This window comes from Marmota flaviventris, chromosome 4 (genome assembly GCF_047511675.1).
Source record: "Marmota flaviventris isolate mMarFla1 chromosome 4, mMarFla1.hap1, whole genome shotgun sequence".
Lineage (NCBI taxonomy): Eukaryota > Metazoa > Chordata > Mammalia > Rodentia > Sciuridae > Marmota > Marmota flaviventris.
In genome coordinates, this window is record NC_092501.1 from 1,715,043 (window position 1) to 1,738,705 (window position 23,663).

The window sequence follows — 23,663 nt, forward strand, 5'->3', positions numbered from 1 at the left end:
ATTTTGGGTTTTTTTTTTACCCCCCCTTTCAATTCTTATCAGCTACCACCGGATTTCTCAGTGACATCATTTACCCTGGGGTCATTTCTCAGTGACATCATTTACCCTGGGTCTGGTCTGTGGTTTCCACTATGATCTTCTTGCCTTTCCCTCTTATCAGGCAAGGACAGCTTGCCTGGGGTTTGAGGCCATATTAGAGGGCTCTGTGGGTGTCCTGGTGAGACTGCAGGTTTCAAACTGGTGTTTTTAAAATGGAGTTGCTTAGGCTCAGGCCTAAGGCCATCCTAACATTGATGATTAACAGAATAACAGTAGAAACTGAAAACCAGTGACAATCTAATTCTTTCATTTCTTTGCTGAAATACTATATACAACCTCTCATCTATGAATGTTATTCAGTGCCTTTTATTTCTAAATGAATTATAATTTCTTTTAACTTATAAAACAGTAATTTAGAAGGGTTTCATAACTCATAATTGTGATTTTTTGGGGGGAAGCTTTCCTTTTGTAGGCAATGTTTAGAGTTATATTGTATTAATTGATAAACCCAGCCTAATTCCCTGTTAATGTTGGGAGCCATCTCGTCACAAATTAACTTTTTATAGCAAAGTTAATTTCGGCTTTGCTATAAATTACTGCAATTTCTAAATTTGCTTGGAATGCCTGCCCGTGCCTTGAACTCACCCATGCCTGACTTTCCCTGACCAGATAACAACCCTCTCTGAAACTTTAATGGCTCCTCACAAATTCTGGTTTTCCCTGGCCATATAACGACCCTCTCTGAAATTCCAGTGGCGCTTCATATAAGTTCTGATGTTGGGATCTAACTTTTTACTCCCTAAGTGCCAGACCATTAACCTACTACCTGCCTTTGTGTTATGCTTGTCAAAATCCTGTTATCTCTAAGTTCTCAAGACAACCCCCCTTTTTGCAACTTTCTATACTATAAAGCTGCACTCCTAGAGAGCTGCACAGCTGTATTCTATTCCCACAGGTTTAGGAAGAGACAGCCCCAGGGGGTCAGAATTACAAGCTTGCTTTAATTTGATTTGAATTGGAGTAGGTGGTCTTTTCTTTGTGTCGTGGTTTAACATTAATATAACTGGAATAATTTCTAAGAATTTTTAAAAATGTTTTATTTTTTAGTTGTATACAATACCTTTGTTTTATTTATTTTTATGTGGTACCTGAGGATCGAACCCAGGGCGGCCTTGTAAGAACTACGCGAGTGCTCTACTGCTGAGCCACAACCCCAGCCCTCTAAGGATTTTTAAAGTGATCTAATACACAGCCAACTTTTTAAAAAGGTCCAAGGGTACTAGACTTAAATGTATATTTTCTGTGTGTTGCTATTGTAGTTCACATCAACAAGGGCTGAGATGCAGCTCAGTGATAGAGTGCTTGCCTAGCATAAGCAAGGCCCTGGGCTCAATCCCAAGCACTGCAGAAATAAAAAGGTTCACATAAACATATGAAGTGAAGTCTGTTACTTCAATCTGTCATGTCCTTTTCCTTTTCCCGTTTTTTTTTTTTCCTCAAATTGAAAGTGAAGAGCCTTTAGCTTTCTAGTGATGCTATTCTAACATCTTAAGAAATATGCTTTTTCCATCAACATATTTCTAAATGTCAGAATCTGTAACTTTCCTCTCCTGAATAAATTAAATCTGTAATGCACAGGTTTACTGACACCCAACATATAACTGAAATCCCCTGGAATTTTAGAGCAAGATCATACTTTTTATTTTCTTAGGAATATTAACCATTGCCTTTGGCTTCTCAGCTACATTAGCAACAATGATTGTTAACTGTGGTGGAGGTGAGGGACTCACGGACAGGTTTTTTCGCACACAGGCATGTGCAAGCAGGTCTAGAACTCCTCTCTCGCACACAGGCGTGTGCAAGCAGGTCTGGGGCTCCTCTCTCGAACACAGGTGTGTGCAAGCAGGTCTAGAGCTCCTCTCTCGCACACAAGCGTGTGCAAGCAGGTCTGAGGCTCCTCTCTCGCACACAAGGGTGTGCAAGCAGGTCTGGGGCTCCTCTCTCGCACACAAGCGTGTGCAAGCAGGTCTGAGGCTCCTCTCTCGCACACAAGCGTGTGCAAGCAGGTCTGGGGCTCCTCCTCTCCCTTTAGGACGCTAGGCTCACTCCAGGAAGTCTTCACTGAGGGCTCTGAGGTCGGGATTGTAGGGAAACTTCCTTTTTCATTACAAAGGCAAAGACCCCGTTGGCTTGGATGACATTTCCACCCCGCCCTCGCTCGCACTTCCCACCCGTCTCCCGGGAGACGAGCGTGGAGGACTAGGGCCCTCCTCTGGTGCTGTCTTTGGGGCAGTCCCCACTCGGCTCCGTCCCCCGCTGGCTGCAGCGGCGGCTCAGCGGCAGGGCGGGGTGCAGCTCCGAGGCCGCGAGCCCTGCCCCACAGCTGCGCCCAGCGGCGGCCCCAGCCAGGCCGACGGTACGGGGAACGCGCCTCGCCCCGCTACGGAAGCGCGGCTCCGGGCCGCCCGCCGCACCGGCCACGCGTACAGCTGTTCCCGGGGGAGAAAAACCTGCACGGGAGGCAGCAGGGCGACGAGGCAGGGCGTGGGCCGGGACCGATGGCCGGCCGCAGCCGGGCGACTCCTCGCCCGCGGGAGACGCGAGCACAGCCCCCGCGCCCGGCGGTCCGACCTCTCAGGCGCCTCCCTCACTGGAGGCCCCTCGGCCCCGCCCCCTCGCACCCACGGTTTACTCCACGCACGCGCCCCAGGCCCCACCCCGCAGACGCCCATTAGGGAGAGGGCGGAGCCCTGCCCCTCGCACGTGTGCCCTCTTGCACGCACGCGCTGTAGGTCCCACCTCGCGCACGCCCATTCCGTAGAGGGTCGGGCCCCGCCCTTCGCACGTACGCCCTCCTGCATGCGCACGCCGCAGGCCCCACCCTGCAGGTGACCGGTCGGCCCCTCTCACGTACGCCCTCCTTCACGCACGCGCTTCAGGCCCCATCCTGCGCACGCGGTGCACGTGCCGCACGCGCCCGGCGTCCCGCGCGACGCAGGTTCCGCCCCGCGGCCAATGGGCGACGCCGCCGGGCCCGCCTCGCATTCGCCCCGCCCCGCCCCGCCCCGCCCCGCCCCGCCCCTAGTTTACCCCGGTGCGGCGCGGTCCCTGCTCAGTGCTGAGCGGGCGGCCGGCGGCGTGCGTCTTCCACCGCGGTCGCCGCCGAGGCGCAGCCGCAGCCGAGCGCAACCCCGCTGTCGAGCCACGCTCCGGCGCCATGTCGCAGAGCGGAGCCCCCGGGATGCAGGAGGAGACCCTTCAGGGTGAGGCGCGGGAGGCTGCGGGAGCGGGGGGTGGCGCGCGCGGGAGCGGGAGGGGGGCGCGGGAGCTGGGGGGGGGTCGAGCGGGAGGGGGGCGCGGGAGCTGGCGAACTCCGAGCGAGGCCACGGCGTGGCCCCGCGGTTGGGAGCTGAGCGAGGAGCCTGCTTCTCCATCCACGCGACCTGACGTCGCAGCTGGAAGTAGTCCGTCACTGGGGCCCTGCTCCCGGGGCCCTGGGTGCACCAGCCGGGCACGCAGCGGAGGCCGCGGGTGTTGAAGTGGAACCGTGTGTGCTGGGATTTTTTTTTTTTTTTGCAGTGGGATTGAACCATCACTAAGCTACATCCCCGTCCTTTTTATTTTTGATTTTTGAGGTAGGACTTCCCTAAGTTGCGGAGGGCCTCCAATTTGCCATCCTCCTGCCTCAGCCTCCTGAGTCGCAGGGACGACTGGAGTGCCCCACCGCGCTCGGCAGTGCTTTGGTTTTAAGTCTCTAACATTTATTTCCGGAGGGACTCTTAGGACTTCCTAAAGTAGGAAGAAGAGGGGCGGGGTTACAGGATCCTGGCCTGAATCGGTTGGCTGCTTTTTTGCCAGCGAAAGGTATGAGTGGCTTTTTAAAAATGGGGTTTAAACTGCTTCTTGCCTCAGTTCTGCTAGAGGTTCACGCCAAGAGAGTTGAATTGATTTGAGCAGGAGGATCAATTGCCTAGCCAGCCTGGGCAGTTTGGTGAGATCCTGCCTCAATGATGAGATAGTTTATGGGTGTAGCTCTGTGATGGCGCGCACCGGGGTTCTGGGTTCAGTTCCCAGTACCCGCCCCCTCTCCCCCAAGCGGATCGATTCTAGGTTAAAAAGTATAAGTGCAAGATCACTGCCTGCCGGCTCCCAGCCCACTGACTGGGACTCCCGGGCAGACGCCGGCTGGCTTTCCGTGCTGGTTCTGGCTTCACGGGATTGGCCTTTTACATGTGCCACCTGTGGGTCTGGGGTGGGTGGAGCAGGCTTGTGCGCCACAGAGAAAAGCCAGCCCCCAGCCTCTACCCAATCCCAAGGGTCCAAGAGTCAAGGGGGAATTGACCTTTGTATTGTCTGATGCAAGAGTTCCCTGAGCAAAATGACCATGTGAATACATTTGGAGAGGACTTTTTAAACCTTTGAGGGTGAAGCTTGAAATTTCATTAAGATTTTTTAGAAGTTTCTATTCAGGTAGGTCTAGGGAGCTGTTAATTTATTATCTAAAGGTTTTACTAGGCAGGATTTACTTAGCCTAGGATATTGTAGACTATGTCCTGTTTTGGGTGGGGAGGTGCTGGGGATTGAACCCATGCTAGGTAAGCTCTCTGTCACTTAACTACACCCACAGCTCTTTTTTTTTTAAGTTTTCATTTTGAGACTGGGTCTCAAATTGCTGAGGCTGGCCTCGAACTCCCCATCCTCCTGCCTCAGTCTCCCAAGTAGCCGAGTTTACAATATGTAAAACTACAACCAAATTTTGAAACAGTGATAACAACTTCTTTGAAATAGATTTGAGAGGTTTTTTTTGGTCATGAAATCTGATCCAGGGAGTGTTTCATGAACTCTTTCTTGTTATCAGCTGCTTTATGTCTAACATTGTGTGTTAGTTCAGCTGTAGTGTCTTGTGTCTTGGAAGGGTTTCCAGGGGCTGACTGTGTCCTCCTTTGTTGCCAACTCCCCTGAATTGCTGAGTCATTGGCAGCAAGATTGTCAGCCCAAGAGTTAAACAGATTTTTGTTTTCCTGCATTGCTATTCTATAAAAAGGTGGTTACCCAGAGTATGGTTGAGGATTCTTTGGGCCCCACTGGAGTCTACGTGCAGTCCGGCACTTGCTTACCATTTGCCTAGGGTAGGAGGGGTCACTGATCACGTGGGGCCTTCAGCTGCCCCAGGAAATGTGAATCCAGGCTGGGATTCGCTGGCCACACTTACCCTCCCTGCCTCTGCTCTGATTGGACTGTGGCTTGTTTACCCCGAGCTGGGCCGGCAGAGGCTGGTAGCCAAGCCCACGGGCCAGCACTGATTGGTTGGTGCTCCTTCCCACCCTGTCCAGTCCAGCTGAAGCTCTTCAGTGGGGGGGGCACTGTGGCTTTATTTTTCTTTTGATATATTACTGCTGAAGTGCAGGAGGGAGTTGGGACTTTGTAAAGACATGAGTCACAGTGGCCTGAGGGGGTGGCATGTGTGTGGCCCCCCAGGACCATGAGTGCATAGCTAAGTGCTCCCCATCAACAGGGATGGTTAAGGAAAACTCAGGTGCTGTGCTAAGTACCAGAGGAATACCTGAAGCCCAGGTGACTGAGAATGTGTTAGGCGTGGTCAGCTCACCTAGATGCCAGTCACCGGCCCAGTGGACTTCATGCTCAACATGTGTGCCATTTCCAGCCCTTGTCCCCCCCCCGACAACTAAGAGGCTTCTAAATGCAGACAGCAGTTTCCGGAGGCCCACTTCTAGGGAGAGTCCTTTGGGGCTTGGATTCCCTCCAGGGTTTGCCCACTGCTGGGCTTCTCCTGGGGTGCGCCACTGTCTGCCACCCTGGGAGCTTCCCTGGGCCTGCCTGGGAGCTGCTTGTTGGGTGGGTGTTTCAACCCTGGCTAGGGTCTGGTAGAACTTTATTTATTTTGTGGTACTGGGGGTTGAGTCCCAGGACCCTTTACTACTGAGCTATGTCCCCAGCTCCTTTATTCCTATGTTTTGAGGCAGGGTCTCACTAAGTTGCCCAGGTTGCATTTGCAGTCCTCCTGCTGGGCCTCCTGATGCTGGGACAGTGGGTGGGTGACGGGCGAGAGCTCTTTCAGGGTGTCTGCCTCAGCATTCCAAATCAGCCCTATGGCTTCAGGGAAGCAAGGGCAGTCTCACTGGTCCTCCTGTGGCCAGGGTTGAGTCCTGCCACCCAGCCGGGGGGAGGGGCCTGTGTGTGCTCTCTCCTTGGGGCTCTGCTGGCCCTGGTCGCTCAGTGCTGGGGAACGGAGAGCTGCAAGGCTGCCTTGGGACGCAGGGCAGGGAGGCTGGGGCAGTCCCCGGAGTGCCGGAAGCTGAGGTCAGCTGTGCTCACGGGAGATGAGGAAGTGGGTTGAGAACTCGGAGGAGCTGCATTGTGTTTGATCTCTAAGGCGCGGACCTGTAGGTTTCTTTTTATAATGGCTAAATATTTATAGCTTGGGCTTTCTGTTGAGCTCACCTTGATCCACAGGGGAGCTACGGTCACCTTGCTGTGCCTTGATGGTGGCGGTGGAAGTGAGGGTAGGAGAGGGATGTAAAGTGGAACTGGAGTGAGGGCCTACCCTGCTAAGGCCCAAGGTATCAGTTGTCGTAATGGTTCACTCAGAACCCAAGGTGGTTTTCTGAGGTTGTTGAGAAACCTGAGAGCTGCCTTTCTTAAACAGCTCTTCTGGCCAGCTGCAAGACCTCAGCGGGTGGACAGTGTCCTGCAGGGTGTTTCCTGGCCAGTCGTTGTGGGGCAGTAGTGACTTCTGTCCCTGAGCCAATCGTTCCTTGTGTAGAGCTTTCAGACCCAAAGATGGTGCTGCTGCTGAGCCAGGATGGGGTGCTCCTTTCTCTCAGGATCCCGGGGACTCAGCACTGCTGGGGCGGTATGTGTTCCTCCTGTCCCAGGGGTTGTCGGTGAGGCAGGACCTGGTGCTGGTGGAGGAGGGTGGAGGGAGGGGCTGTGCCTTCGTGCCTCCTGCCAAAAGCAGACCCCACAGGCTAGGGCCTCCTTGGCCTTCCCGGCCTCAGACTTGAGAAACAAACTTCTTTATGAACCAACCACCTTTGAGTCTGTGGTGTTCTGAGTCACCACCACAGACTGTTTCCTTCAAGGTTCGGGGTGCCCCTGTGTAAGAAATGCGTATTTGGTCCTTGTCCCTGCCTCTGGGACAGACCCCCTTCAGCTAGGATCTCCCGAGTGATGGGCATGTCTTGCTCGAGTCCTGGGATACACTCAGGTAGACGCTGATGAGCTGCCTTAGTGGGACCCTGGCCTCTGTAGCTCAGACAAAGGGTTGGTCCCCAGAAGGAACGAGTAAGCCATCAGAGGGTGGAAACTTGGGGCCCTGGGGGACAGGAGGGGAGTTGGGAAGGTGGGAGCTTTCTTTCTCTCATCCCTGCTTCTGTGTGCTGTGTCCTTCTGGCCTTTTCCAAATGGTGTCCAGAACACAAGTAGTCTTTCTCGAGTTCTCTGAGTCACAGCACTGTACTGAGCCAGTGGGGTGGGGTGTGGGAACCTCTAAATTTGCAGCCAGTGTCCAGGTAGTTGTGTGGGTAGCCTGGGTACCTTAGTTTGTGCCATGTCACGGACTGGGTGATAGTGTCAGAATTGAGCTGTTGGAGGCCGTTTGGTGCTGGAGAGCTGGTTGTTGGTGGGGAAAGGCTCCACGCACCATGCCTCAAACCCTGCTGGTGTCACACACCAGGGAGACCCAGGCAGCATTGCAGCCTCCTCGGTGAGCCTAGAAAAGGGAATGACCCGGAGGCTGCTGGACAGCCTGTGTCCTAAGGCCCAGCGAGGGGGCAGCTGCCAAAGAGTCTTGGTAGAGTTAGTGCTGGTGCCCAGTGTCAGCATGCCTGGAGTTAGTCGAGGTCCCCGTGGGCTCCCAGTCTGGCCTGCGAGGAGGGTGCCTGCCTCCTGTGGGCAGGGCAGGGGGAACCTTGTGGCGGCTCTAGGGTTTCACGTGGCCCTTGGAGCGCTCGCCCAGGCGGTCCAGGCAAGCTTAATTCCCGTGCCTCCGATGTGCTTTCTTCTGATTGATGTGACGCACTCCCCATCCAGTGTCCCACTGAGGCCAGGCCATTTCAGGGGACCCCGGCTTACACCTGCCTCCGGAGGGCGCTGAGTAGGTCACTAGTCGGCTGCACTCCTCCCAGACGACCAGGGTGCTGCTCTGTTGGTTAAGGACAGAGCGTGGATCTCACTGTACTGGGGAAAACTGCAGCGGCCATGAACAGTGCCCGTTTGTCCTTGAGTCTCCTGTGTCATGTTCCCTCCTGTCTCCTAACACTGGGTGTTTGTAAACAAAGGCTTTTCTATAAATAAACAAATCAGGTCATCCTGACCATGCATAGGTACGTGTGCTTGATTTCTTTTTTTTTGTAGCTGGACAGAATGCCTCCAGTTTACTTGTCTATTTTAACGTGCTCAGGATGGAACCCAGTGCCGCCCGTGTGCTAGGCAGGCGCTATGCCTCTGAGCTGCAGCCCAGCCCGCATGCTTGATTCCTAACAGAGGAGGCACCATGGCAGAGGGGAGCAGAGGCCTGAAACGTAACGCAGGATGGCCAGGGGGGGACCCGTGGCCTGTCGGCAGCAGCAATGTGTGGTGGGTTGTGAAGGAGGGTGTCCTAGCAGCTACACACTACACACCTTTGAACTCACAGTCTCACCAACAAGTGAGTGTGTGCCCAGAAAAGGTGACAAGAGTGTGTGTAGCATGTAGGTGCACTGTCAGCCCGACTGGGAGAGAACCACACACCTAAGTGTGAAGATGCCAGTGGGCGTCCCTGTGGTGCTGGGCCTGGGCACTGAACCCAGGACTGCCAGCGTGCCAGGCAGTGCTCCTCCGCTGAGCGCTGCCCCAGACCTTCCTGTTGCTGTTGACTTTGAGATGGGATTTTGCTAAGCTGCCCAGGCTTAGCAAAATTGACGTCCCCCGCCCCCCCGTTTTTTTTTTTTTCCTGTTACTGGGTCGTGAATCCAGGACACTCCACCACTGAACTACATCCCCAGCGTTTTAACGTGGAGTGTCAGTGTCAAGATTCGTCCAAGCCCTACTTGAAAGGGTAGCTTGTTCTGGTCAGACTGAAATGAAAGGCGGCAATGTGGATCTTAAGGGCTTTGGGTCAGTGTGTGATTCTGGGGTGTGGAAGTAGGCTAAGGGTGAATCTTCTAAAGGAAATGTTTGATTCTTTAAACTTTTGACAGTCTTTTCTTCTAAAAGCTGACTGCAAGACAGTGATCAAGCTGGACTCTGAGGACACAACAGGTTTATCTGACATCTGCTTGGTTTAAAGAAATGGCAAACCAGCCAATGAGGCAGCAGACCAGGGATGTGGGTCAGAGTAGGCACGATGGCTCACAGGGTGACTCGTTCTCTTGGAAGTGGGGGGTGACAGGTTATGTTAGGACCAGATTCCAGAGTGGGTGGAGAGTTCCAGCCATGCCTCTTTTTGGTCCCTAGGCTCCTGGGTGGAGCTGCACTTCAGCAACGGGAATGGGAGCGGTGTTCCAGCCTCAGTATCTATTTATAATGGTGACATGGAAAAAATACTGCTGGACGCCCAGCACGAATCTGGACGGAGTAGTTCCAAGAGCTCTCACTGTGACAGGTAGGGTCAGTACGTGTATGTACCCCAGTGTTGACTTCCCTAAGAGATGGGCAGGCACAGGTGCACATGCCCCTGTGACCTTCAAGGAACCGGGGGCCTTTTGGCTGAGGCCAAACAAGGGGTGCTCTTGGGAGTCCTGGCACAGCAGGAGCCTGCTGTCTGGGGTAGGAGACCTGGGGTTTCTCTGGAGGCACAGTGTTGAGGCCAGAACACTCAACAAAAGGGTCCCTTCTGCCCCTCACGCCAGCCAGCATGGTGAAGGCACTCCTGAGGTCACTTGGCATGAACCTCGGCACCATAGTCCTGATGGGCTTGGGGGGACTTCCCGGCTGGGGTCTGCCCTTGGGGGTGACCCTGTTCACCAGTTCCCGGACTGTGGCCAGAGGAGTGGAACTGTGTCTCTAGGCTCTGTGTTTAGCTGACTGCCTCTGAGAAGCACTCATGCCCTCCCCTGGCTTGGCAGTGAGCCCAAGGTGGCATGGCTGGGAGCCACCGACCAGAGCCAGCTATAGCCGACTGCCGGGGAATAAGAGGTGCCCACCTAGGAAGACTGGGAGCATCTGGCCCTGCCTGTGGCTGGCAGCTGCCCTGCATTCTGTGCTTAGCTGAGCAGATGGCCCCTGTCTTGGGTTTTGCTGCCTGTTGTTTTTTGGTACTGGGGACTGAAGCGTGGCCTTGCACAGGATGGGCTCCCTTGACGGCAGAGCTGCTTCCCAGCCCTTGTTGTTAGGCAACAGGGCCTCGCTGAGTTGCCCAGGCTGGCCTCAAATTCGCATCCTCTGCCTCAGCCTCCCGAGTAGCTAGGGTTACAGGCATCTGCACTGCTTGCAGCCGGGGGTGTTTGCTTCTGAACACAGAACGTTAATGTGACGCTGTTTTTTTCCTACTCTGTTTACATTGTTACCAAGCCCACCGCGCTCACAGACGCCACAAGAAAACACGAGAGCTTCAGAAACAGATGCCCACAGCATCGGTGAGAAGAACAGCTCTCAGGTAAGCTGGAGGGCGTGTGGGCTTCCTAGGGTATCTGAGCACGGCTGGCCCTTGGGGCGTCTCATGCCTTTGGGAAAAGAAATCTTGTGGGGACACCCACAGCACATGGCCTTCATGGTGGGCTGGCCAGGGGAGGCATGGATGGGGCTGCACTTGGGGCCTCCTGGCCCCTGGGAGGGTGGCTGAGAGCTGGTTCTGGTGCCCCCAGGTGGCTGTGGCTTCTGGGCGTCTCCCTAGGCACTGTTGTCTGTTCCGCACCTGATGCTAACTGGTGCTCGAGGGTGGTTTGTGTTAGTAGCTCAGGAACTGGTAACTTCCAACATGGACAGGCCACAAAGCCTTCTAAAGGTATCAGCCTGGGAGGCAAAGAGATAGTTGAGTGTGTGCCTTAGTGACCTGTAGCCCCCCTTCTCCTGCGTGGACTTTGAGGCAGTGATGGTGATGCGCTGCTAAGGTCGCAGAGCTGTGCCTTGTGCACACCATGTATGTGCAGGGGACACCCTCTGGGACAGTCAGTAACAGTGAGGATGGAACAGTGGTGTTTCCCCTTGTAATTGGCTCAAGAGTTGCCTTAGCCTGACGCAGGGTCTTGGGTTGCACTAGTCCTTCTTCCTCCTGTTCAGTTCCTCTCGGGCTCCCTGCTATCCCTGCTTTCTCTGGGACGTCTCCCTGCCCCAGACAGGGTTCTAAGGCTGCCAGAGCTCAGCAGGAACCTGGTAGCGAGTAAGAATCTGGCTGTGCCCCAGGTGTGACCTCTTTCCAGATGTTTGAGGTCCCTGTCCAGCTTCGCATCCATACATCTGATAGGTTTGGCACTGCATTCTAGAGGGTTTCCACTGTTTTACATACCCCGCCCCCCAGAAAGGAATTGCATGCCCAGGCACAGAATCTTGAAAATGCAAAGCAGCAGAGTCAAGAAGCACTGTAGTCCCGTATTGTCAAGTTCCTTGAAGTTAGTAGGTCTTTAGTGCAGCTCAGCTGTGATGGTGAGTGCTCCTGCCTCTCCTGGGACACCCTGGCTGCACAGAGCTTGCTTCCTTCAGGTCGCTGGGTCACATGGCTGCGGTCACCACCTTTGTCCTCCCTTCGTGGTGTCCTAAGCCATGTTTGCAGCTCTCAGTGCTGACAGAAGCTCGCAGTCGCACCGGGGTCCTGATGGGCTGGGGGGCACTTCCCAGCTGGGGGGGGTCTGCCCTTGGGTGACCCTGTTCACCAGCCCCCGGATTGTGGCCGGAGGAGTGGACCTGTGTCTTTAGGCTGTGTTTGGCTGACTGATCTCGTGCTTCCTGGTGTGACTGTGGTAGGCTAATTAATCTGCTTTAAATATTTGCTTTATCTTAGTCCGAGGAAGATTATCTTGAGAGAAGGAAAGAGGTCGAAAGCATCTTAAAGAAAAACTCAGACTGGATATGGGATTGGTCAAGTCGGCCAGAAAACATCCCCCCCAAGTAAGTCTGCGTTCAGCACCAGGGGCTCTGTGGTGATGGGTACACTGACCGCCGTGTTTCTCCCCGCCCAGGGAGTTCCTCTTTCGACACCCCAAGCGCACGGCCACGCTCAGCATGAGAAACACCAGTGTCATGAAGAAGGGGGGCATCTTCTCTGCAGAGTTCCTCAAGGTCTTTCTTCCGTCTCTGCTGCTGTCCCATCTCCTGGCCATTGGATTGGGGTAGGTGATGTTACAGTGGGCCTTGGGAGGGTCCAGAGTCTCCTAAATCTGCACATAAGTGACAGCTGGGCGCGGCTTCACAGACAACCACATTGTCACTGGTCAGGAAAGGGAAACACGGGCAACTCTGGAAGGCCCTCCAGCAGTCCTTTAGCCCTTCTCCTTGCATAGGACTGCGTCCACCTTCTGTTCCTGGACTGCTTTGTGTGGTCTGGATTAGTGCACTCCTGTGTGGCATTGCACTGACCTGTCCCCTTCAGTGTGGGTGGCATGGGATTGTTCTCTTCCATTCTCAGCAGCAACAGAAAAAACAAGGTCTCTAGATTTCTGGCTTCATGTGCTAAGTAACTGCAGGAAGCATTGGGAGTCCAGGCAGGTGCTGCTGTGGTTCTAAAACCTCCAGCTGGACGGTGCTGAAGGGTAGAGCTGTTCTTCCCTTCCTTAGCTGCCAGGCATGTGGCCATCTCCCGAGATGGGCAGTGTTCTGGTGGCTGTGGGTTCCTGGAGAGCCGGCTGCTGGCACTGGCTTCTGGCTTAGGTTAGCTGGAGGGCTTGTGTTTGTGTGGGGGGACAACAGGGCACAGGATGAAAGGTTCTGTGGCATGGTCACCCTATTTCCCCAGAATCTCCCTTGTGGCGGATCACATCTGGTCGCTTACCTGCTGTGGTTTGTGAGAGCTGTGGTCCTTGGGTCACATCCAGCCCCCTCCTTGGCCCATGGTTCCACCTGCTGTGGAAATGGCTTCCTGGGTGAGCCAGAGGCTCCTTAAAGAGTGACCGCAATCCACAATGAACCTCATACCTCTTCTTGCTGGGCTGGCACCTTTCTCTGGCTGCCTGTGTGCTGGTTCTTTGTCTCAAGGAAGGCTCCAATCCATCATCTTCATTTTGGCTTTGGGCTCAGACTTAGTGTGCATCAGTCTCACCAATGATGTGGTTAGGTACTGATTTTTTGAGCTTTTCCCAGAACTAGCAAGAAGGGCCTGGTAATACCTATTCTAAATGCCTAGATTAGCTGTGCCTTTCAGGATGGTTTTCTGCAGCCAGTTTCTGGCTACAGTCCCTGTCCTTCATCCTGCTCAGTCTTTTGGAGACTGATGGTTCCAAACCCACCCCAAGCTTCTCAGCAGCTTCCCATCATGAGCAGCATGGAAACCACCCTCTATAGTTGGTCCCAGAAAGCTCATGGTCTGCTGTCTCTTCCTCCATTCCTGGCCAGCCCCGTGCCCTCTTAAGCGATATCCCCTGCTTTTCAGGTATCCACTGGGACCAGGCTTGGGCTGCTGTGGGCAGGGCTTCCTGATTCAGTGATTGGTATTTGAGGTTGGGGATGATGGACTGATAGTGGTGCCACCTGCCCTGGGGGTGTCTTCCAACACTGCGTTGGATCACTTTATAAACAGTGAAAAGGCTGTTCTGGGTAGCAACAGCACTTCTACTTGATTGGTATCCTACTTTGACCCTTTGTTTTTCTGGTGCTGGGGACGAGCCCAGAGCCTTGTGCTTGCCAGTCAGGTGCTCTGCCCCCGATCTGCAACCCCAGCTGGTCACCTGTGTTGTGCTCGTTTAGCACAGCACACTGTGAGGACACAACTGGGCGTTTTGAGTAAACCCCTTGATGAAGGATTACAGATGTCATCACAAACATTTTAAATGGGTATAAAATAGCCAGTCCCTCCAAAGCTGTAGCCACCATGAGCTGCCTATCTAGCTGAGCAGAGCCACCTGAGAGCTGGAGGCCCCACTGACTTCAGTCACTCTTCTGACAGGATCTACATTGGGAGGCGTCTGACAACCTCCACCAGCACCTTTTGAGGGAGATGTGGACATGGCGTTGTCGGCGTGCTGGGATTCCCTCCTGAGCTGACGGCTGGCGCTACGGTGATCCTTGGGTGGCCGCACCACTTGAGTTTATTTGTTCCATAAATGCTGCGCTCATAACTTAGTAAAATGAAACAGCAGACACTAAAATCATGCTGGCCTGTAATTATACCTATGGGATCAATTACTAAGCATGTCAGACTGATAGTTACTGTAAGATTTGGTAGTAAATTTCCTTTGGATATTAGGTATAAATAGTATAAATAATTTAATAGTTATTATGTAGTAATTAAAAAATTAACTGTAACCTTAATTGTTAAAATATAATTTATATTTCAAAAGACTGAACTACATTAATAGGAAAAAAATTACTACAGTAAGGGATTCGTCCAAAAGAAATACTGTGGCCTTATAATCCCTGTTTTCAATGGCATGTTAGATATAGTGGACGTGGGCTGTCTCCATCCGGAGCCATGGAACCCAGGTATAGCTGCAGGCTCCACTGTGCAGCCCGCACCCTGAGGGCCTTCTGCCGGGTGCGGACCCCAGCCCCCGACTGTCCATCATCTCCTGGACGGTTGAACTGCTGTTGAAGGCACCTACTTGGTCTTACTCTGCAGCTCTGGATTGCTGGGTCTGATCTTACTGTTTGTGTTCAGCTTTTGTGTGCTCTTACACAGCTTTACTGTAAGCAGACGTATCTACTTAAACTGGAGATAGACAAAAATAAATCTTTGCCAAATTCTTCAGATTGTCGTATTTACATATGGTATCATAAAAGCTTGATTGAACTAGTTCACCACATGTCCTGCTTTATCTTTTCTACAGCATGATTTCTAAAAGGCTGCCTCTTTGATATGCTGTATATGCCTTGTATTTTGCCTTTTCCCTACTTCATTGAGGTGTGTTAAAATAAATTAAAATTTTAACTTAAAAAAAATCTTTTAAGTTGTTGCCTTGGAAATGCTAGCTGATGCCCGCTCAACTGGAGGTGGCTAGTGGGGTGGCACCAGAAGTCCTCAGAGTCGAACCTCAAAGAAAGATCGTCCATGAGTTCACACTAGCTCACCCTGATGAGACACTTCCCTTTTGTGTAGAACAACATGCTTGGCTTACATCGAGAGCTTCTTGTTCTGAATGTTGTGATGAAACAGGCTTTCAAGTGTCCCCGACTTGGCACAGCCACTCAATTGACAAACCCTGTCACCAGTGGCCCGAATTCAGTGAAACTGGCTGGAAATGCTGTGGACATAAGAGATGAGACTGAGGCTTGAGTTGCCAGGGCGTCTTCAGCAGACTGCCTTACAGTAGGCGCTTCACATATACACCCCATCCCCAGGGGTGCCAGCGCCTGCAGGCACTCATGTCCCTTGTAACCCGCCTCAGGTTTGCAGAGCTTCTGCACCTCCTCCCTGTGTTGGGTCGGCCACAGCCCCCAGCACATGAGTACCGTGCAGGCAGCCGAACGCATGTTCAGGGAGAGGGGAGCGTGTCCTTGTCCGTGCTCCATGCAGGGGCAGTGTTTCTCCAGAACTTTCCAGCCCACTGCGACAGGAGGCCAGCTCCGATGCTCAGTTCTCAGAATGACGGCAGTAGAGCAATCAGGCCTTTCTGAAGATCTTTGGCAACTAGCCATCTATACAGGTAATTGCCTGCACTATTACTCATTTGGGGAACAGCAAATTTATAAAATGTTTAACATAATCCAAATAATTTTAAGAAAAAGCCTTTGGCCAAATGCAAGTTTCCTGATGTAGACTTTGCACCAATCCTGGGACCTGAGCTTACAGACTCCAGTGTGACCCCCAAGGAGTGGAGAGGGCTGCAGCTCCAGGGAGGGAGGGGCAGCACAGGTGGGGGAGCCCGCCTCTGGATGGGACAAACCGACAGGCTGTCCTTTTTCCCTATAGACCACTTGTTGGAAGATAGCCTGAAGGGAGATCTGAATTTTGAGGTGTATGTGCGCAAAGGGCCATATCTATACTAATATATCAAAACACTGAAACAAATGCAGTGTCTACACAGGAGGAAGCAAGATGTCCGCTCACAGCAGCCGGGAAGCTAAGGAAGAGCAGGGACCAGGTCCTCAAGGGCATGCCTCCAGTGCCTGCTCCCTCTACCCAGTCCCTACCTGGCTGCAGCCACCACCTAGTACAGGAGCCCTTCAGATGGGTGAACCCACCCATCACAACATTTAATTTCCCGCCCTGCCAGGAGCTTTTGGGTGATAGCTCATATCCAAACCATAACAGATGGGGTCTATAGTCCCTCCTCCTGGCCTCTGGACTTCTTGTCAGTAGTGAAAGGAGGAAGTCGTATGGGGCCAGTTCCTCCAGCCTCCATGCTGAGAGGAAGCCAGACTGCACATCGGGGAGACTTTGGAGAAATCAACAGCCAGCTTGTCTGCTGGCCAGTCACCTGGCTGACCCTCCAGCCTCAGGAATGCCGCCGCACAAGCGCACATGCATATTTATTCTTTATGCAAAAAGAGATAAGGAAAACATAGCATTTCCTTATTTGTGCAAAAGCTGTGGGCTGAGTCATCCAGAACTAAATGAACTTTTCTAGGTCCGCAGATGAGGGGCAGTGGGGCAATGAGAAGGGATGATAGACCACTAGCCCAGCAGTAATGCTATCAGCAAGTAATTAAAATCAGCCACTTTGGGGAATGGAATTCAAAATTGCATACAGCTGGGCGTGAAGCGGAGAGCAGGTGGGGAGCACTGTGCTCACGCACACTGGAGAACACTGGACTGGTGCCCTGAGGTCAGGGGAAGCAACCACCCTATTGTCTTGCCGGGTGAGTGTGTTTTGCAGGGGAGCATGGGCTGGCAGTTTGAAGTGAGTTATGTGCACACTAGCGCTGAGCAGGCAGACTCACTGGTGATGGTGGGCAGCTGTATGGGCTGAGCTGGAGGCATTAGCAGGAACTCCTGGTTTGAGGAGCACATGTGCATGAGCTTCAGCTGCCAGTGACGGCCAGCAGCAAGACTGCTCCAGTAGCAGTGAGGCCTGCAGTTCCCAGTGCCCTTCTGAAGGCAGGGCTCCTGAGAGAGCTGACCTGGGTGTGTGGGCAAGAAGTGCTCAAGGAGTGGGGCCACAGTGGTAGGACAGGTGCTAGTGTGTGCAACCTGAGGAATGCCAAGTGGGGACAGTCTGGGTAGCAAGATAGCCACTGAATAAGGCAGGTATTCAGTCTACAGTGATGGACATAGGCAGCCAGGTACATGTGAGGTGGGGGTCTTCCTAATAGAATCAGCATGGGAGACAGGACTGGTGCAAACAGCAAAGTCCCAGGAGGCACATCAGTGGGAACTGAAGTTACTGTGAAGCCCTGTCACTGTCTCTCCATGGGATCTAATCAGTACTGCAGAAGCCTGGTGGGTGCCTGCCTCCAGAGGCCACACCATACCTTCTGCATGACTTTGCAAAGATGCGTAGTTGCACTTTAGTCTTAAGAAGACACCAGGCAAGCCTGGGTTGAAGGATGTGCTACAAAGTAGAGAGTGGCTGGGTCAGGACAGCTGGGGAGTCTCTAAGGTAGGTAACAAGGACCCTGAACGTGTGAGAGCCAGTGAAATCCAGGAATGTGCAGGACCCATGAGCAGAGCTGCTAGTGCTCACCCGTTCAAAATGTTTCAAAGTAAAACAATGAAGTAAAAATTGAGTGATACCTTCTTACTGAGCTGGTGACATTAGCATCGCTGGGGGCCTCTGGACATGCAGACTGCTGGTGCACATCTTTATCAGAGCTGTGCATAAGGCTTGTGGGAGATGGCTCGCACCAAGGAGCACCAGCAGGCCTGGACACTGCTGGCTGCTTCCCGTGCAAGAATAGGATGGGAACACATCAGGTCTGTGTCTAGAAACTGAAAGGACACCAGAGAAGCAAGGGACAGTCCACCCACGAGGGTCAGAGGCACAAGCAAGACATTGCCATCATCTTTTTAGAGGTTTTGATATCTACAAGTTACCAGCTCAAAACTTAAGAAAAAATTATTTTTCTTTTTGATACTGGGGATTGAACTCAGGGGCTCCCTATCACTGAGCTACAACTCAGCCCTTTGTTTTTTGAGACAGGGTCTTGTTAAGCTGTGGTTTTGGACTTGCAACCTCTGTCTCCTGAGCTGCTGGAATGACATGTGGGCCCCTTGCTTGGTTTTAAGAAAGTATATTCCTAAAAACCACAGAGTTACACTGTGTTGGATATTTAGATTTTGTAGAACAAAATTTCCACTTAAAGTTCCTAGGAATTAATTGTTTCCTATTCTTATAGCACAGACTCATTTAAAAAAGGTGTCCCACTCTTTCCAAATTTTCTTCTTTCTGGTACTGCCATGCAAGTGGAAGGTGGACAAGTGCTCTACCCTTGACCTACACCTCCAGCTCTCCCAAGTAACCTGCTAACAGTTAACTCAGAGGCAAACAAGTGAATTGCTTAAGGCAGTAAATGGCATCCAATTGGAACCTCTGGGTCTTGGCTACCAGCCCTGCAGCCACAGGTGCCAGGAGGCACTTCATGCTACGTCAGCATTATGATCAGTTACGAGTCCCTTCATGACTCAGGGTGCCAGTCAGATGTGCAAGGGCCAGTCTCTATTCTAGAGACTCAGTGACACATCTCAAGGATGCTACAAAGCTTCATGCTGTGGCATCTGCAAAATCAAAACTTGATCACAAGAGTTTTCTAACAGCCAGATGAGAAATGAAAATAAAGGGTGCCCCTCACTCACCCACTGTAGATTGTCATTAGCAATGAAATCGCAGGTCTCTGACTTGGTGCCGTCAAACAGCGTGGAGTTGGAAAGTGCTTTCCTACCACTCCTGTGTGCCAAGACTCTTCCTCTCCAGGGGCTTGTCCACCACACTCCAGGCGGGGGTCTGCTTCCCACTTGCTGGGAACCCTGTCTGATGCAGTGTGGACCATCTGACAGCCACACTCCTAGTCCTGTTTCGAGGGACTGGTTTCCATTGTATTTTTAAAAATCATTAAAATGTTCTAACTGAAGGGACTTGCACAAGATCATTGTACAGGACACTGGATGGCGGTGCCAGGCCTCTGGCCATCTTGCTGCTGCTCCCAGGTCCTCCCACTGGTCCTCTGAGGACATGCCTGTGGGGTTCGAGGCAGAGCACTTTAGTCATCAGCATTATGATAACTCAAAACCAAAGAGGAAGTCTAAGTGCAGGTTCTTGTCCTGTGTGTGCCCTGCCTAGTGTGACAGCACCACTGGGCGCCTTGGACAGACGGGGCCCCAGCAGTGTACTTGGCTATACATGAAGGCAGATGGCACCAACCTCTGCCCACCCTTCAGCTGGCTTTTTCCCTGCCCAGTTCCAGGGGTATCATGGTTCCTAAAAGGTCAAGGTCAAGGTCAAGTTCCATGGCCTGCAGGCCCACACAACCACCGGCACTCTACAGAGCAGCATGTGGGCACGAGTGCATGGAGTTCAACCTGAGCCCTGCAGCAGGGGCACATGTACAGGCGGCTTGTTCTGTAACCCACAGCCAGGATCAAAGCACTCGTCCTGAGCCTGTGCCCAGAAGGGGCTGTCGTCCATAGCCATGAGCCCTCTGGCCCAGCCCACGATGCCCTGTAGAGGGGTGGAGGTCAACACCTGGCACACCCCTAAACAATGAAAGCCACTGGCCTGCTGCTTAGCTCAGCTGCACCAGGCAGCTGCGGGTGAGACACGTGCGCCCTGTGCAGGAGCCCTGTGCAGGGCAGGCAGGCGCCAGGCTGGCATGTGGCTCCTGGGCAGCATTCTCCATCTGCAGTGTTCAGGGACTGGTCAGCAGCTCACAGAGAACTTCTGACTCCCCAGCTTTCTAGGCATGGTGCCTGTGGGATAGACAACACTGGAAATGTGACCCATCCCTACTCAACAGTCCAGTCCTGGGTAAAGCCTGGTCTCAGACCAGGGCTGAGCACAGAGTATCACCTGCAGACAACAGGCACTTAGTATTCCCCCACCTATAGCACAGGACACCGTCCCAGGGCCTTGCAGTGTGGACTCTACTAGCTGGCATTCTCCGTCACTCCCCTGCTGATGCCAAGGGCACTGGTCCAGGGAGACACAGCCTGCTTAGAAGGAGAGAGTTAAGGGCCCATCCCTATGCCCGTCTCATCCCCTTTACACAGACCCTCCTGGGAGGAGCAGTGGGACAGCCCTGGGCTGGCAGGCACTGACGGGCTCCCCTCTAGAGAGCTCCTGGGGTTGGCAGGCTGCGATTTAAAGCGCCTCACAGGAAGATCAGGGAGTCCCTGGATAGCATCCGCACTGCCCCTCAGCTCACAAATACCCACAGGTTCCTAACAGCACTACCGGTTTACAGAAGCTCTGTTTTTCTCTTTAGCTGGGCACAGAGGTGCACGCCTGTAATCCCAGTGGCTTGGGAAGCTGAGGCAGGAGGATCTCGAATTCAAAGCCAGCCTCAGCAACTTAAGCCCTAAGCAACTCAGTGAAACCCTGTCTCTAAATAAAGTACAATAGGGCTGGGGATGTGGCTCAGTGGTTGAGTGCCTCCGAGTTCAATCCCCGGTACCAAAAGAAAAAAGAGTACGTTTAGGTTTTGAAGTGTACCTGCATGGTAGAACACCCATTTTATCACTGAGCTACTTCTCCAGCCCTTTTTGAATTTTTAACTTTTTATTCACCTAATCCAGAGTCTCAGGCCAGAGACTCAGCATCGAATCTCATGTATAAGAGATACACAGAATTCACTTTCAGGAACAGATATCTAACTTTAAACAAAACAGAAAGGTTTAGAATAAGAAAAACGACAGACTTCATAAGTTTGAACATAAACAAAACATCAATTTAAGCCTTAGGATTCTCAGTCACTGGAATGGAGAAAGGGTCTAGTGGAATCCGATGTGCAAGAGGGAGAGGAGAAGGTAAGATTTTCTACCTGCCTCTACAAAGCACTCACTCTCAGAAGTGAATCCCTTTGGCCAGTATTTGTAACTGCCACAAAGGGGACCTCTGATGCTGGCACGGCAGTGAAGGCAACCTGTGGAAACGGGCAGGGCTGCCAGCCAGGGTACTCGGCCTGGGGGACCCGTGACCCTGCGAGGAGCACGCAGCTACGCAGCATGGACTTGCACTCACCTCGGCCTGTCCCCAGGCGTCAAAGGCTGGTTTCCTATTTAGTGGGAAATATGTTTTAAAAATGGAAAAAGTTGTCCAAACACTGTGAAAATCCAGTTAATCATTTAAAATTTATTAAACTTTTTGGTCAAAATAGTTGAAACAAATATATACAATCCTGATTTGAAGGACCAGGGTTGACTAATGCCTGCACGACTGTTCCACATCTCAGATGTTGTAATGGCATTACAACCAAGATACAGAATGACTTACTTTTAAATAAAATAAAGGTATTTTTATGTTCTCAATTTCTAACTTAATGTGAACTAAACTGGCATTCTGTTAACATCAACTCAGGATGATGACACTTTTTTCCTTGCATATCTGTATCATTAGTAATCAAAATACACCTTCATTTCAGTGATGGCACTGAGACCTGGCTCTCCCCCCCAGGGCAAGGGGCGCTGTGACTGGGCTCATGGGTCCAATCCCATGGAAGCAATCTCTGTTACTTGATGTTGGTACGCCTCTGAACTTTTGCTGGAAAACCTTGATTTTGACATCAAAGATCTTTTGAAATGAACCACGAGGTACTGGTGGCATCACAAGCAGTTAAAGTGGTTTAATTCTGCTGGCTTGAAATGCAGTGTGAAAGCATGCATGTAACTGTAGCAATATTTAAAAAGTATATTTTCCCCAAAGTACTTTTAAAAAAGACTTTAAAAGAAAGCATGTTTTCAGTTGTAGTGACTCAGGCCTGCTGGGAGCCGGGTGGTTTTAGGGCAGCAGTGTCTCTTCCTGTGGTCTCCCCGCCCAGCCCGGCCTGGTGGGGAGATGGACTACTTCTACAGAAACAGGGCAGAGTGACAGTGCGGGGGAGCTGGGTTAGAACTAACAACTGCACACATGCCACCATTCTGCCAAAGAGGACCAGCGTTTCTGAGATTGTTCCCAAGAATGACCCTGCATGATTTCATCACATAGACCTGAAGCAAATACAAGACAACAACTTCTGTTTTCAAAAGCACTCTGTACTGTGCTGCTTGCACTGAGTAGCCACACCCGGAGGTGTGATGGCAGATGCAGTGACTGGGAACACCTGCCCGGGCTCGGGCCGCCCCACATCTAGGCACAGGACCAGGGACAGCAGGGAGAGGGAAGAGCGGAGGGTGGGATGGGGAGAGGGCCTGACGACACCTCTTTTCCTGGGTGTTAGGTATTTGGTCTATAAACTGGAAAGGAAGCTCAGACTTAAATAAATATATTTATTTGAGTAATGGCCTTTATTGAGCAATGTCCAGCAGTTCTGCTCCCAGTGGGCTCCGCTCTGGAGCAGCAGCACCCTTCTCTCCTGGGCTGAAGGCAGGGCCAGGCCAGGATGCACGGAGGCCAGCTCTTGCTCTATGGGAGGGCATGAGGCTCTGAATGCAGAGCTCCTTGACGCCGTCTGGGCTGCGGCACAGGCCTCGCCGGCTCCCTCAGTTGGCTTTGTCCTGGAATATGTACAGGTTGTTGGTGGCGGCCACGGCAATGATGTTGTCCACGGGGTGCCAGGCTGTGTGGAGGATCTTCTTATTGAAGTCCAGGCTGTCCACACTGATCTCGTCCTTCTTCCTCTTCCCACCTGCACAAACCTTCCGGGGCTTTAAGCTGGCTCGGGGTTTGCTGCTCTCTCTTGAGGCTTCCAGGGTGACATCCCTGCGCGTGCTTCTGTCGAACATCCTGAAGAAGTTGTTGTAGGAGCCCGTCATGACAGCACTGCTCGAGACAAGAGAGGAGCACTGAGTGCTGGGCGGCTGCGCACTGCCTGTACTCCCCACCCCTCCCTCCGTAGCACCTGGGCACGTTCAGAAACCAGGACTGAGATGCTGGGGTCAGAAAGGAGACGCAGCCTCTCCCTGAAGCTTCCATATGACCTCTTAAGTAGTACGGGAAACCCCACCTGCTCGTCCCTGTCCGGACAGGTGGGGCTCCTCTCCCAGCTCCGCCTTCTGCACTGCCACTGCCCGCCAAAGCTCACCTCCACACACTCTTGCTCGGCATGCATGGCCACCTCTGCCAATGCGTCTTCACTGGCATTTCATCTGTTTTTTTTTTTGTTTTTGGTATTGGACACTCAGCTCAGGAGTGCTTAACCACTGAGCCACATCCACAACTCTTCTGATTTTGAGACAGGGTCTCACTAAGGTGCTTACCAAGTTGTGCAGGCCGGCCTCAAACTTGCAATCCTCTTGCCTCGCCCTCACCAGTTGCCTGGATTACAGGTGTGCACAACTGGATCCAGCTCAATCAAACAAGTTTTAAATTTATCTTCAAAAAAGTTTCTTTTACATGAAACAATATATATCATACAGTGAAACTCTTGAATACAAAATGTGGCAGAAGCGGAGAATCCCATTTTACATAAATCCAGAATTTGCTACACCTTTCCTGCTTTTATCTCAG

The 23,663-nt window shown here is 52.4% G+C and overlaps 2 protein-coding genes across 5 annotated transcripts in view; one reads left to right on the forward strand and one right to left on the reverse strand.

Annotated features, from left to right (window-relative positions):
* Positions 1-3,145: 3,145 nt before the first annotated feature.
* On the forward strand, positions 3,146-14,875 carry Bnip3 (BCL2 interacting protein 3). Of its 2 annotated transcripts, none has more exons than XM_027930111.3 (6): positions 3,146-3,302; positions 9,496-9,643; positions 10,552-10,636; positions 11,978-12,084; positions 12,156-12,305; positions 14,075-14,875. In XM_027930111.3, exons 1-6 carry the CDS (start codon positions 3,257-3,259, stop codon positions 14,118-14,120), a joined length of 582 nt encoding a protein of 193 aa, XP_027785912.1. In that variant the 5' UTR covers positions 3,146-3,256; the 3' UTR covers positions 14,121-14,875. The 2 variants fall into 2 exon arrangements, with proteins under 2 accessions (XP_027785912.1, XP_027785911.1); XM_027930110.3 differs by lacking the exon at positions 3,146-3,302 and adding an exon at positions 6,765-6,913.
* A 6,455-nt stretch (positions 14,876-21,330) lies between these two features.
* The window catches only part of Ppp2r2d (protein phosphatase 2 regulatory subunit Bdelta), a 37,985-nt gene continuing 35,652 nt past the window's right edge, over positions 21,331-23,663 (reverse strand). For all 3 annotated transcript variants that reach the window (XM_071610806.1, XM_027929992.3, XM_071610805.1), the window contains one exon: positions 21,331-22,976. In XM_071610806.1, coding sequence (XP_071466907.1) covers positions 22,697-22,976 — 280 coding nt within the window. In that variant the 3' untranslated portion in view covers positions 21,331-22,696. The remainder of the gene's footprint in view (positions 22,977-23,663) is intronic.